Source organism: Trachypithecus francoisi, unplaced genomic scaffold, assembly GCF_009764315.1.
Source record: "Trachypithecus francoisi isolate TF-2019V2 unplaced genomic scaffold, Tfra_2.0 Lachesis_group3, whole genome shotgun sequence".
Classification (NCBI taxonomy): domain Eukaryota; kingdom Metazoa; phylum Chordata; class Mammalia; order Primates; family Cercopithecidae; genus Trachypithecus; species Trachypithecus francoisi.
The window spans coordinates 69,826,652-69,841,159 of NW_022681468.1; the positions used below are offsets into that span (position 1 = coordinate 69,826,652).

General features: G+C 40.6%; 1 protein-coding gene across 4 annotated transcripts in view; it reads right to left on the minus strand.

Moving 5' to 3' along the window:
• Positions 1-14,269, minus strand: part of BRMS1L (BRMS1 like transcriptional repressor) — a 49,525-nt gene extending 35,256 nt beyond the window's left edge. For 2 of the 4 annotated variants that reach the window (XM_033188246.1, XM_033188245.1), the window contains exons 1-4: positions 13,935-14,269; positions 8,740-8,830; positions 7,114-7,241; positions 5,299-5,378 (exon numbers count right to left, since the gene is read on the minus strand). In XM_033188246.1, coding sequence (XP_033044137.1) covers positions 5,299-5,378; positions 7,114-7,241; positions 8,740-8,830; positions 13,935-14,076 — 441 coding nt within the window. In that variant the 5' untranslated portion in view covers positions 14,077-14,269. Of the gene's footprint in view, positions 1-5,298; positions 5,379-7,113; positions 7,242-8,739; positions 8,831-10,338; positions 10,451-13,934 lie in introns of all 4 variants that reach the window. The other 2 variants (XM_033188247.1, XM_033188248.1) reach the window with 2 other exon arrangements.
• Positions 14,270-14,508: the final 239 nt, after the last annotated feature.

A 14,508-nucleotide genomic window follows, 5' to 3' on the forward strand; every position in this document is an offset into this window, starting at 1 on the left:
ATACACAAATCAATAAACGTAATCCATCACATAAACAGGACCAATGACAAAAACCACATGATTATCTCAATAGATGCAGAAAACGCCTTTGATAAAATTCAACACCCCTTCATGCTAAAAACGCTCAATGAACTAGGTATTGACGAACGTATCTCAAAATAATAAGAGCTATTTATGACAAACCTACAGCCAATATCATACTGAATGCGCAAAAGCTGGAAGCATTCCCTTTGAAAACCGGCACAAGACAAGGATGCCCTCTCTCACCACTCATACTCGACATAGTATTGGAAGTTCTGGTCAGGGCAATCAGGTGAGAGAAAGAAATAAAGCGTATTCAAATAGGAAGAGAGGAAGTCAAATTATCTCTGTTTGCAGATGACATGATTGTATATTTAGAAAACCCCATCATCTCAGCCCAAAATCTCCTTAAGCTGATAAGCAACTTCAGGAAAGTCTCAGGATACAAAATCAATGTGCAAAAATCACAAGCATTCCTATACACAAATAATAGACAAACAGAGACCCAAATCATGAGTGAACTCGCATTCACAATTGCTACAAAGAGAATAAAATACCTAGGAATCTAACTTACAAGGGATGTGAAGGACCTCTTCAAGGAGAACTACAAACCACTGCTCAAGGAAATAAGAGAGGACACAAACAAATGGAAAAACATTCCATGTTCATGGATAGGAATAATGAGTATTGTGAAAATGGCCATTCTGTCCAAAGTAATTTATAGGTTCAATGCTATTCTGATCAAGCTACCACTGACTTTCTTCAAAGAATTAGAAAAAACTCCTTTAGAGTTCATATGGAACCAAAAAAGAGCCCATATAGCCAAGACAATCCTAAGCAAAAAGAACAAAGCTGGAAGCATCATGCTACCTGACTTCAAACTATATTACAAAGGTACAGTAACCAGAACAGCATGGTGCTGGTACCAAAACAGATATATAGGCCAATGGAAGAGAACAGAGGCCTCAGAAATAACGCCACACATCTACAACCATTTGATCTTTGACAAACCTGACAAAAACAAGCATTGGGGAAAGGATTCCCTATTTAATAAATGGTGTTGGGAAAACTGACTAGCCATATGCAGAAAACTGAAACTGGACCCCTTTCTTACACCTCATACAAAAATTAACTCATGATGGATTAAAGATTTAAACACAAGACCTAAAACCATAAAAACCCTAGAAGAAAATCTAGGAAATACCATTCAGGACACAGGCATGGGCAAAGACTTCATGATGAAAACACCAAAAGCAATGTCAACAAAAGCCAAAATTGATAAATGGGATCTAATTAAACTAAAGAGCTTCTGCACAGCAAAAGAAACTATCATTAGAGTGAACAGGCGACCTACAGAATGGGAGAAAATTTTTGCAATCTACCCATCTGACACAGGGCTAATATCCAGAATCTACAAGCAACTAAATAAATTTATAAGACAAAAACAACCCCATCAAAAAGTGGGCAAAGGATATGAACAGACACTTATCAAAAGAAGACATTTATGCAGCCAACAAACATGAAAAAAAGCTCATCATCACTGGTCATCAGAGAAATGCAAATGAAAACCACAGTGAGATACCATCTCACACCAGTTAGAATGGTGATCATTAAAAAGTCAGGAAACAACAGATGCTGGAGAGGATGTGGAGAAATAGGAAAGCTTTTACACTGTTGGTGGGAGTGTAAATTAGTTGAAACATTGTAGAAGACAGTGTGGCAATTCCTCAAGCATCTACAACCAGAAATACCACTTGATCCAGGAATCCCATTACTGGGTATACACCCAGAGGATTATAAATCATTCTACTATAAAGAAACATGCACATGTATGTTTATTGCAGCACTGTTCACAATAGCAAAGACTTGGAACCAACCCAAAGGCCCATCAATGAAAGACTGGATAAAGAAAACGTGGCACATATACACAATGGAATACTATGCAGCCATAAAAAAGGATGAGTTGATGTCCTTTGGAGGGACATGGATGAAGTTGAAAAGCATCATTATCAGCAAACTAACACAGGAACAGAAAACCAAACACCGCATGTTCTCACTCATAAGTGGGAAATGAACAATGAGAACCCATGGACACAGGAAGGGAGACATCACACACTGAGGCCTGTCGGTGGGTGGAGAGCTAGTGGAGGAATAGCATTAGGAGAAATACCTAATGTAGATGATGGGTTGATGGGTGCAGCAAACCACCATGGTACATGTATACCTATGTAACAAACCTGCACGTTCTGCACATGTATCCCAGAACTTGAAGTATAATTTTTTTAAAAAGTAATTTTTTTTAAGTTGTTACTTAAAAAATAAAATAAAATTGGGGCCAGGCATAGTGGCTCAAGCCTGTAATCCCAGCATTTTAGGTCAAGGTGGGCGGATCACCTGAAGTCAGGAGTTCGAGAGCAGCTTGCCCAACATGGTAAAACCTCGTCTCTACTAAAAATACAAAAAAAAAAAAAAATTAGCCAGGTATGGTGGCACATGCCTGTAGTCCCAGCAACTTGGGAGGCTGAGGCTGGAGAATCGCTTAAACCCGGGAGGCAGAGGATGCAGTCAGCCAGGATCACCACACCACTGCACTCCAGCCTGGGAACTGAGTAAGACCTTGTCTCAAAAAAAAAAAAGAAGAAGAAGAACAGAAGAAAAAGAGAAAAGTAAGAGTATCAAGTCACAGAGTTATCAAGACTTATGAGACTAAAAGCAATAGAAAAAGATACTGTGATGCTGGTGCAGAAATAGCCAAACAGAACAAATGAAACAAATGGAATAAACGAAAAAAGTTATTAACAGGCCAGCTCATATATGGGCATTTGATATACAAAAGAGAGAAAATTGCTGATTTGTGGGGAAATAAGGGTGTATGTAATAAACAGTGTTGGCATTACCTATCCATATACACAAAAAAATAAAATTAGAACCATACTGTTTTTTCTTTTTTTTTTGACCCAGAGTTTTGCTCTTGTTGCCAGGATGGAGTGCAGTGGCACGATCTTAGCTCACTGCAACCCCCACCTCCCAGGTTCAAGCGATTCTCCTATCTCAGACTCCCGAGTAGCTGGGATTACAGGTACGTGCCACCACGCCCAGCTAATTTTTGTATTTTTAGTAGAAACAGGGTTTCATCATACTGGTCAGGCTGGTCTCAAACTCCTGACAAACAGAGAATCAAATCATGAGTGAACTCCCATTTACAATTGCTACGAAGAGATTAAAATACCTAGGAATACAACTTACAAGGGATGTGAAGGACCTCTTCAAGGAGAACTACAAACCACTGCTCGAGGAAATAAGAGAGGACATAAACAAATGGAAAAACATTCCATGCTCATGGATAGGAAGAATCGATACCATGAAAATGGCCATTAGGTGATCTGCCCGCTCAGCCTCCCAAAATGCTGGGATTACAGGCATGAGCCACCACATCCAGCCTAGAACCACACTTTATACCATACACAAAAACTAATTAAAGGTAGTTTTGCAATCTAAATGTTGAAAGCAAAATGTCAACTTTTAAAGGAAAATACATCTTTCTACCTCAAAATAGGAAGACACAAAAAGCACATCCTTGGCTCACACCTGTAATCTCAACACTTTGAGAGTCAAAGCAGGAAGATTGTTTGAGCCCAGGAGTTCGAGACCAGCCTGGGCAACATAGTGGAATCCCTTCTCTACAAAAAATTTTTAAAATTAGCTGGATGTGATGGCATGCATCTGTAGTCCCAGCTATTCAGGAGGCTGAGGCAGGAGGATGGCTTGAGGCCAGGGGAGAAGAGGCTGCAGTGAGCCATGATCATGCCACTGCACTCCAGCCTGGGTAACAGAGTGACACCCTGTCTCAAAAGAAAACAAAACACATCCCATAAATAAAAAGATAATAAATTCAACTACATTAAAATGTAAAACTTCTTTGCAGCAAGTGATCAGAAAGAGTGAAAACATCATACCACCTGGGCAAAAATATTTGCAAAGTATATAACCAGCAAAGCATTTATAGCCAGAATATATAAAGAACTTACATAGTCAATGAGGAAAAGACTAAAAGCCAACACAAAGGCAAGAAATACAAACAGGCACTTCATAGGAAAAAATATCCAAGCAGCTAGTAAACGCCAAAAAAGATAATCAATCTCAGTTGTAATTATGAAAATGAAACAATGAGCTCTATCATTTTATACCTAACTACTCTTAGTTTACAGCATATTAAAGTGACAGAAGACTCGTTATAGAACTTGTCCTCTTATTTCTACCTGTATATCTATAATCTTGTCTTGATTTGATAAAAAGTTATCTGCAAAATGGGCACCATGGGGTTTTTTTGTTTGTTCTTGTGGTAGCTATTATTTCTAAGACAGGGTGTCACTCTGTTACCCAGGCTGCAGAGCAGTGGCACAATCACAGCTCACTGTAGCCTCAACCTCCCAAGAGCAAGCAATCCCCCCACCTCAGCCTCCTGAGTAGCTAGGACTACAGCCACCTGCCACCATGCCCAGCTAATTTTTCTATTTTTTATAGAGGCGGGGGTCTCACTACGTTGCCCAGACTGGTCTCGACCTCCTGAGCTCAAGCAATCCTCTTGCCTCAGCCTCCTAAACTCTTGGGATCACAGGTGTGAGCCACTATGCCTGGTGGGCACTATGTTTTTTAAATGCTATAAATATTTTTAACCCATTTATGCCTAGTGTTCCATTACTGAAATGTTAAGCTTGTGGGAATTATTTATATCCTATTGCTCAAGGTCATCACCAAGATCTGATTTTTCACACACACACAAAATTGCAACCTTCAGCATAAATGGGTTAAATGCAAAATAAACAGAACATATAGAAAAACACACCTTTTTTTCCCCATAAATAGAGAATTCTGCCTAAAGATGTGGAAATAGGTCTAGACTGACAGAAACTAATTCTATAGCTCAAAATCCTAACTGCACCATTGGGTGTATATTTTGTAAGTCTAATCCACATTATACTAATTATACTAATATTTTCAATAATGCCAGGTGACATAATCATTGCACAGTCTTTGTAAAGTAACAGCTGCAAAACTTCTAAAATTATTTCAGGTTTTTTCTATGGTCCTTTCTTTGTGTCCTATCTCCAATACAGCTTCCAATGCAACTCTATTCTTTTTTTTTTAAATCACATACAAATGATGAGCTAAAGTACTATTTAATTTTGTTTTACTTAGTTTACTTTTTTAACTACTACACTCAGAAAACGCTTGAAGAGATGAAATTAGCTTAAAAGTTATGCAAAATGACAGTACCTCACAATGCTGGCGAGAAGCTTGAATTTCACATTCATATTTGTTCTTTACAGATTCTAAGCAGAGCTCTCTATAGATTCCTGCAACCAAACACAATTACTCTGATTATGTTAGCAATGAGGAGTTCCATTATCACTTCCCTACAGGAATTCTGTCCTCACTGTATTTAATAAGATGGATCAAGAAAAAATTGAAAAGTGAGTCTAACTTTATCTTTAAAGACGAAAAATAAAAAGGCTCACTTAAAATACATATCCAAAAAGATTAGAAATTAAGAGTTTAAGAGCTAGAAAGAAACTGTACTGCTAGTTTTTGTTCTTAACCTATTCTTCTAAAGATTACTCCTAAATGTTTGATACAGAATGATCAAAATGAAAATAAAACTATTTTCCTATGAAAAACAATCTCTCGAGTTTCTCAAAATAGAAATGGAGACAATAAACTCTGGTGTCATCAATCACATATACTCAGAGTAACAGTTAGATACTATACCCCACCAAAACCACTTTTTTTTTAAACTATTATTTTCAATCCAAAGCTTCCATGAGGAGTAAATGTATATAAACTGATATAACAAAATCAATTATGTTTGGAGTGCTCCTGACAGGACTTTATCTGGAGGAAAGATACCCAAGATAGTTTAACTTAGACCTAACAGGACAATAGTATAAAATAGGTAACATGGCCATGCAAATATGTCACTACAAAAACGGCACGCAAAGAGCTCTGGATATGTATTCTAAGCTTTATGCCATGGTTGGCCCTAGAAATGTAATTATCTCTCTTTGTATAGTAAAGGCAAGAGACAGACACCTGGAACTATGTCATCAGCAACACATTCACACACACTACTCTGCAAAATCAAAATATAAAAGAGGCCAGAGTAGAAAAGTAAATAATCAACTCAAGTATTATTTCCTGATCATCCATGTAACCTAAAAGAACAAAGAAAATTAGGGATATTTTTGCTTCTAAGTCAATATGTCGATATGTAAGATAGCAGTGAAGAGTATCGTATCATCCACATAATACTAAGCACTCAAAAATAAAATTTGGTTAAGGGAGGGTTTAGTAAAAAGAACTTATTATCAACAATGCCAACAATGGTACATAAGGATCAATTAGTGCCACCTAAGAGAAAAACAACCAGCATCTCCACTAATTAAAGTTTAGTTTTTGACTATGAAAAACCATATATATCCCTTGATTATGAGTGCTAGGACATGATGCTGAGGCTGAATCCCACTTACAAACATAAGACTGAAATGTAACCATACAAATATAGTGCATCTTTGTTTATTCGTAGCCACAAATGAGTAACCAAACTTATCAAAGTAAAAAAGAAAAAATAAATTATCTAGTTTAAGGCAAGTTTCCTGTTCTATTATATCCTGATCAAAGATTTTAAAATTTTTTTATAAATTAAAAAAAATCCTATCACTCTTACATATTAAAAAAACCAAGAAATTAAAATTAAACTTTAATTTCTCTAATAGGGAATTAAAGTGTGATAGTAACAGTCTCTCTTAATGAAAGTATCATGGTTCCCAGTTGTTTCACCACATGTGGAACTATCTTCTCAACAATACTATAAGCAACTTGAGGGTTTTTTTTCTTTAATCCCCCACAGCATCAGAGCAAAGCAAGAGGTATTTAATAAATATAATGACTGTGGGCTAACTGAAAATAAAATATTCTGGTCGATGTAAATATGCTTGTAATCCCATCAATATAAAACATTTACTTGATAAACACCTTTTAAAGCTATTGAAGAGTTTACATTCTATACATGGAAAAGATTCTTCACTTTCCTACCTGCTACCTTTGTACGAATTTGCATATTTTCCTGTAAAGTTGCCAGCGGTTCCAAGTATTCCGGTGCTTTTCCAGCTATGACTTCTTGTAGTTTTGCATCCACCTGACTTAATCGTTCTTTATAAAGTCTTAACAAAGCAAAAAATTAATATGTTAATTTTAAAATCTCAACAAAGGCTAACAATGTGCCATTTCTACACATTATTTGTTCCTAATATCATTTATATTCTAACAATCTATCATATGTACTTTTGCCTTGATCTCAAGCAGAGAACTGTTACATTATTTGACTTTATGCACATAATCACAAAATAGATATCTATCATGTTTAAAGTATCACTCTTTAATGGTCAATTACCAATACAAAAACTAAAATTGAAATAACTACTTTTTGGCACTATTAATTTTTGTTTTCGTTTTAACCACAGAACAATAAAACCAATTCTAAGACAAAAGGTCATTTAAACACTGAGTTTAAAAGAAACAAAGAAATCATTTTGAATAGACATTACCAGTTGTCAAAATAAATAATTACTTGGCTTCTCTCTACTTTTCCTGAAAAGGAGTCACTATTACTGTAGTCAGCCTACTTAATTTTATTTATTCTTTTTTTCTTTATTTTTTGGGACAGAGTCTTGCTCCATCCCCTAGGCTGGAGTGCAGTGGCGGATCTCGCTCACTGCAATCTCCGCCTCCAGAGTTCATGCCATTCTCCTGCCTCAGCCTCCCGAGTAGCTGGGAATATAGGCACCCGCCACCATGCCCGGCTAATTTTTTTTTTTTGTATTTTTTAGTAGAGACGGGGTATGACCGTGTTAGCCAGGATGGTCTCGATCTCCCGACCTCGTGATCCACCCGCCTCAGCCTCCCAAAGTGCTGGGATTACAGACGTGAGCCACCACACCAGGCCCAGCCTACTTAATTTTTTAAAAGAACAAAGAGGAAGTAGACCAATGAAGGTAAAACCAATGTCTTTATGACCTGACGTATTAAGTTTGTTTCAACTACAAATGAAGAAGCCATAACAAAATTAGTTGCTCAATGACCAAGGAACTCAAAAATGGGGCAAGAGGTTCCTGTTACTTACAAATATTCTAATTTGCCAGCTCACACACCAATACCTTTAGAGTATGATACAACTCAGTGTTTATTTTTGGCAATAATCCTGCAGGACAGAATTTTTTTTTTTTTTTTTTTAAGACAGGGTCTTACTCTGTTGCCCAGGCTGCAGTGCAATGGCACGAGCACAGCTCATTGCAGCCTTGACCTGGGTTCAATCGAACCACCTGCCTTAACCTCCCAAGCAGCTGGGACCACAGGCACATACCAACACATCTAGCTAAATTTTAAGTTTTTTGTGGAGACCAGGTCTTCCTATGTTGCCCAGGCTGGTCTCCAACTCCTGAGTTCAAACCCACAAAAAAACCCTGCCTCCAAACCTTCAGTTTAGTTAATGAGGTCTTTAGTAGACAAACAATAGCTGAGCCTCTTTCAAATTGGTCAGTCCCATAAAATACAAAATACAAAAGGAAAAACAGCTGAGACTGAATCTAGTTGCTCTTGTGCTAGTATACAAGTGACAAGGTTGAGATTCAGTGACAACAGCCTTCTAAAGTCACTACTTACTGATCTTTGAGATCGGTAAACTGTTTTTCAAGATTGGACATTTCATCCAAACATTCCATTCTTCTTCTTTCACAGTCTTCATCATCCATTTCTGTTAATAAAAACGCAAATATAAAAGATAAACTTAATTTTCAAATTTATCTGAACATCTCAAATATATCTGAACGTAATTCAAATAGGAAGAAAAACTGTAATATGAAGGCAAGACCTATATTAAGCCTTAAAAGAAAATAAACATTTATCAAAAATAATAACTTCTGCTGGGCATCGTGGCTCATGCCTCTAATTCCAGCAGTTTGGAAAGCCAAGGCAGGAGGACAGATTGAGCCCAGGAGTTCAAGATCAGCCTGGACAATATAGGAAGATCCCATCTCTACAAAAAAAAAAAAGATATTAGCTGGGCACAATACCATGAGCCTGTCGTCTCACCTACTGGGAGGCTGAGGCAAGAGGATCACCTGAGCCCAGGAGTTGGAGGCTGCAGTAAGCCATGATTGTGACATTGTACTCCACCTTGGGTGACAGACTGACCTAGTCTGAAGAAAAAAAAAAAAAAATCCACTATAGATTTAATCTAAAATACAGATAAGTATATAAAACTATACTGGTCTCTAGACCCTCTTATTTTTATTCATTTTTAAATCACTTTAAAGGACTGACTATAAGCTATGACTATAAAGTAATTAGCCCACTTTTGGTTTGTTTTCCACCAACTCACCAGAATGTAGCACCAAAATGATTGTGTCCTTTAAAGGCTAACATTGCTCAAAAACACTTTTGGGATTCTTCTTTCAAACTGCTCACATGGCTGATTTGCCAGTCATATAAAAAAAGAAAAGTGGCCAGGCGTGGTGGCTCATCCCTGTAATCCCAGCACTTTGGGAGGCTGAGGCTGGAGGACTGCTTGAGCTCAAGAGTTCAAGACCAGCCTGGGCAAGATGGTAAAACCCCATGTCTACTAAAAATACAAAATTTTGCCAGACATAGTGGTGGATGCCTGTAGTCCCAACTACTAGAGAGACTGAGGTGGGAGGATCGTTTGAACTTGAGAGGCAGAGGTTGCAGTGAGCCAAGAGTGCACAAGCCTGGGCAACAGAGACCCTGTCTCAAAAAAAAAGAAAAGTAAAAGAAAGGCCAGGCACAGTGGCCCATGCTTGTAATCCCAGCACTTTGGGAGGCCAAGGCAGGTGGATCACCTGAGGCCAGGAGTTCGAGACCAGCCTGACCAACATGGAGAAACCCCGTCTCTACTAAAAATACGAAATTAGCTGGACGTGGTGGCACACGCCTGTAATCCCTGCTACTTGGGAGGTTGAGGCAGGAAAATCGCTTGAACCCAGGAGCTGGAGGTTGCGGTGAGCCGAGATTGTGCCACTGCACTCCAGACTGGGCAACAAGAGCGAAACTTCATCTCAAAAAAATAAAAAAAGAAAGAAAAAGAAAAAAGGAAACTAATCTTATTTTGTTTACCACAGGCTCTCCTGGTCTGCCATTCCTATGTTCCCATTGTTTTGTCTCTCTATGTTACTATCAGTCAGTGAGAAAGAGGCAAATGAGGATGAAAATACAAACTTTTTAAGGAAAGCAACTGTTAATTACCAGGTCTGTCCTATAGTCCACATTTTCTATGTTCACATCACATATATTCATTCATCAAAATAACTGAAGCACAAAATGATCTGCATCTTGATCTTCATCAAATAAAATCAAACTATGAGAAAGAGTTAAATCACGTTCAATTATTTTTATATAACAAGGAAGGCTATGACTTTTTTTCTAATTTTCTAAAACAGATTAAAAATATTTCTGGCTCTTGATTGCTTACTTCTTGGCTGCTTAAAACTTGGTCCCTCAAGATGACTCATTATCCAAGTTCTTTGGACAGTACAGGCTTTTCTGTAGCCTTAGAATTTGCTCAGTACCAACATTTGAGAAGAAAACACTGTGAAAGTTTAACATGAAAGACATATGGTAGAACAGAGATGCTTTAACAGAAGCAAGTGCAAAATGTATTTAAACAATTTCTTTGCACTTAAACTTTTGACTTGCAGTTCAAATTATTACCACATTCTTCAAAAATTAAGTTGTCCATTATTTTCTGGGATGGAATTTTTAAAAGTTAAAAATCACAACAGTCAACATAAAAATTATAGGGGGAGAATTTTAACAAATGGAATTTTATGAGATCCTAGCTCCTATCATAAATGCAAGAACATTTGAAGATAAAATACTTTAGATCTAAGAAATATATTCACAAACAGTCCAGGTGCGGTGGCTTATGCCTGTAATCCCAGCACTTTGGGAGGCAGAGGCGTGTGGATCACTTGAAGTCAGGAGTTCAAGACCTTCCTGGCCAATGTGGCAAAACCCCATCTCTACTAAAAATACAAAAATCAGCCGGGTGTGATGGCGGATGCCTGTAATCCCAGCTATTCAGGAGGCTGAGGCTGGAGAATCACTTTAACCCAGAGGCAGAGGTTGCAGCGAGCTGAGATCATGCCACTGCACTCCAGCCTGGGTGACAGAGTGAGACTCTGTCTCAAAAAAAAAAGAAAAAAAAAAGAAAAAGAAATATATTCCCATACAGTCTAGATGTTCTCCTTTCTTTATATTCCCCACTTTTGAAATCTCACCTACTTTCAAGGCAAGGGAGATGACTTACAAATTATTCTCCCCTTCCATATCAGGCAGGTTCCAATGTCACACTTGCATTTGTCAGTTGGGCATTCTTAAACATACTGCCATCACTCCAAAAGCAACATGTCGGCCAGGCACGGTGGTTCACACCTATAATCCTAACACTTTGGGAGGCCGAGGCGGGTGGATCACCTGAGGTCAGGAGTTCGAGACCATCCTGGCCAAGATGGTGAAACACAAAAATTATCTGAGCATGGTGCCGCATACCTGTAATCCTAGCTACTCTGGAGGCTGAGGCAGGAGAATCGCTTGAACCCCGGAGGTGGAGGTTGCAGTGAGCTGAGATCACGCCACTGCACTTCAGCCTGGGCGACAGAGTGAGACTCTGTCTCAAAAAAACAAAAAAAAAAAGCAACATAACATGTCTGGCCGGGCACGTTGGCTCATGTCTGTAATCCCAGCACTTTGGGAGGCCAAGGCGGGTGGATCACCTGAGCAGGAGTTCAAGACCAGCCTGACCAATATGGTGAAACCCTGTCTCTACTAAAAACACAAAAAATTAGCCGGGCCTTGGCAGTGGGCACCTATAATCCCAGCTACTGAGGAGGCTGAGGCAGGAGAATTGCTTGAACCCCGGAGGCAGAGGTTGCAGTGAGCCGAGATGGCGCCATTGCACTCCAGCCTGGGTGCCAAGAGCAAAACTCCTTCTCAAGAAAAAAAAAAGAGAAAAAAAAAAAGGCCAGGTGCGGTAGCTCAAGCCTGTAATCCCAGCACATTAGGAGATCGAGGCGGGTGGATCATGAGGTCAAGAGTTCGAGACCAGCCTGGCCAATATGGAGAAACCCTGTCTCTACTAAAAATACAAAAAGTTAGCTTGGTGTGGTAGTATGTGCCTGTAATCACAGCTATTCGGGAGGCTGAGGCAGGAGAATTGCTTGAACCTGGAAGGTGGAGGTTGCAGTGAGCCAAGATCATGCCATTGCACTCCAGGCTGGGCAACAGAGCGAGACTCCGTCTCAAAGAGAAAAAAAAAAAGCAACATGTCTGAAATACTCTTATCTTTCACCTTCATCTCAAGTCTTTCACTTTTCTATTTCTGTTGATGCTACCGCCACTCTCCTTGTATCTTGGTTTTTCTCTTACCTTCAATCCTAAACTTGCATTCATCAATCCTGTTTTGTGCTTTCTTTGAAATCCCTCACATCTGTATTTTCCTGTTCCTTTCCAACCTCAAGTCCTTTTCCTGAGGTTTTCACGCTTTTGAATAAGCCCTAAACTCTGGCCCTTGTACTTTTTCTTACATTCCTCTCCCTATAGGGATACCCACAACCCCAACCCAAATTCTACTCATTCTTCAAGATAATTAAAGTAATCCCACCTTCTTCAGCTAGGCTTTGTGACCACCACCCAATACTGAAACGATTTCCTCTGCCTCTGAATTCCCACAGCAATATTTAGTTAAGCATTCATTTGGCAATTTAATCAAGTGGTGATGTATGACAGCTCTTTAAGTGAGCCCAGATAATAACTATTTATCCCTCATATTGAGTACTATCCAGTGCTGCACAAAGAAGTCACTCATAAATATTTTTGGATGGCTGATTTATTGATTGAAATTATATCCTTCCATGGAGATACGCTTTGCAAGGGAAACATGAAAAGAGGGCATGTGGGTGATACTAGGCTGTCATCAACCTATCATCTAATGCTTCCTTTACATTACCAAAATCAGGCCAAGACAAAGAAGTCAGTCTCATCGCCATCATTTCAATCGAAGGAAAAGAATCCCGGTAATCACAAATTCCATTTCACTTTGGAATAAACATTCCTAAAAGTTTGCAAAATTTATTTGTGGTGTTCATCTGCCCTCCTTCTCCCCTACCCCAAAATAATTTAAAACAGCCCAAAGTTAGAAAAAAATTGAAGGGAAGAAAAGACTTGGAGACTTTTCAACGCTGCCAAAACTCAGCCAATTTATAAGCATATGAAGATCCAAAATGAGCTCGAATGTTGGTCCCTTCCTCTCAGTCTTGCAAACTTCAGGGAGCTACTGAACCGGACAGCTCTCAAGTTAGCCCCCGAAAAGGCACTGATGTAAAAGTGCTGACCGGCAAGTTGACTTGGAAACTGAAGTTAATTACTAAGCCGACACTCGGCCCCGGCAACCCACTAGCGTTGAGAAGTGAGGGTTGCAAAGCCGAAAATAGGGAAAGCGGTCGGTGGGCTGGGGAGAGGAGGTATTTCCAGTTTGTCTGCTGCGGGAAGTTCTCCGCCTCGGCCGGTCGCTCCAGAGCACCACCGGGGGCAGGACTGCGCCGCGTTCGGGAGCTGGGCAAGCCCAGGCCCGCCTCGCCCCACCCGCCGCCGAGACCCGTCAAGAACCAGACAGCGCCCAGCGACCGGTCCGGGTGCAGCCCAGGGCCCGGAGCCAGTCTCCGCCCCTTCCCTCTGTCCCCGCCCCGCTTTCCCAGCAGGACGCAGCCGCCTGGCGTGCAGAGAGCGGCCTGTCGCGCGCTGGGCGCCGGGACTCAGGGTCCCAGCCCTGCTGGGTCGCGCACCTGAGCTATCTCCATCCTCGGAGACCGACGAGCTCTCAGTGTCCTCGTCCTCGGAGCTGCTCCCCTCATTTTCGGCGTAGTCCACCTCCATCTCATCGTGATGGTTGGTCTCCTTCTTATCCCCTCGGGAATGGACCGGCATTTTCAAGCCGCGCCGCCGCTTCCCACTCCCGGCGCCCAGCCCGGCCACCGCCGCTTCAACGAAGGGCGCGCGGAACGCCCCGACCCACCCAGCGGCCGAACCTGCTCGCCCCCTTGGCTCCTCCCCGCCCCCGGCCCGGGCCTCACAACCTAACCCGCAGGCTCTGCGATGGGAGCTCTGCCATTGGCGGAGGCCGTCCACCGAGCCAGAGGGCGGGGCTTGCCCTGCTCTGGTACGATTGGTTGTCCGTAATTACGACGCGGCCTTCCGATGCTTGCCGGGAGTTGTGGTCCGTAGGGCTCAGACCTGCAGGGGCTGCACGCTTCCATGCCTCGGCAGCCCTGATCACTTCTTCCTTCTGGACTTCAAGTCCCACAAGGCACGAAAGCTGACCCTCTGGATCGCAGTTTATAAACTAAACAGAAACAGATT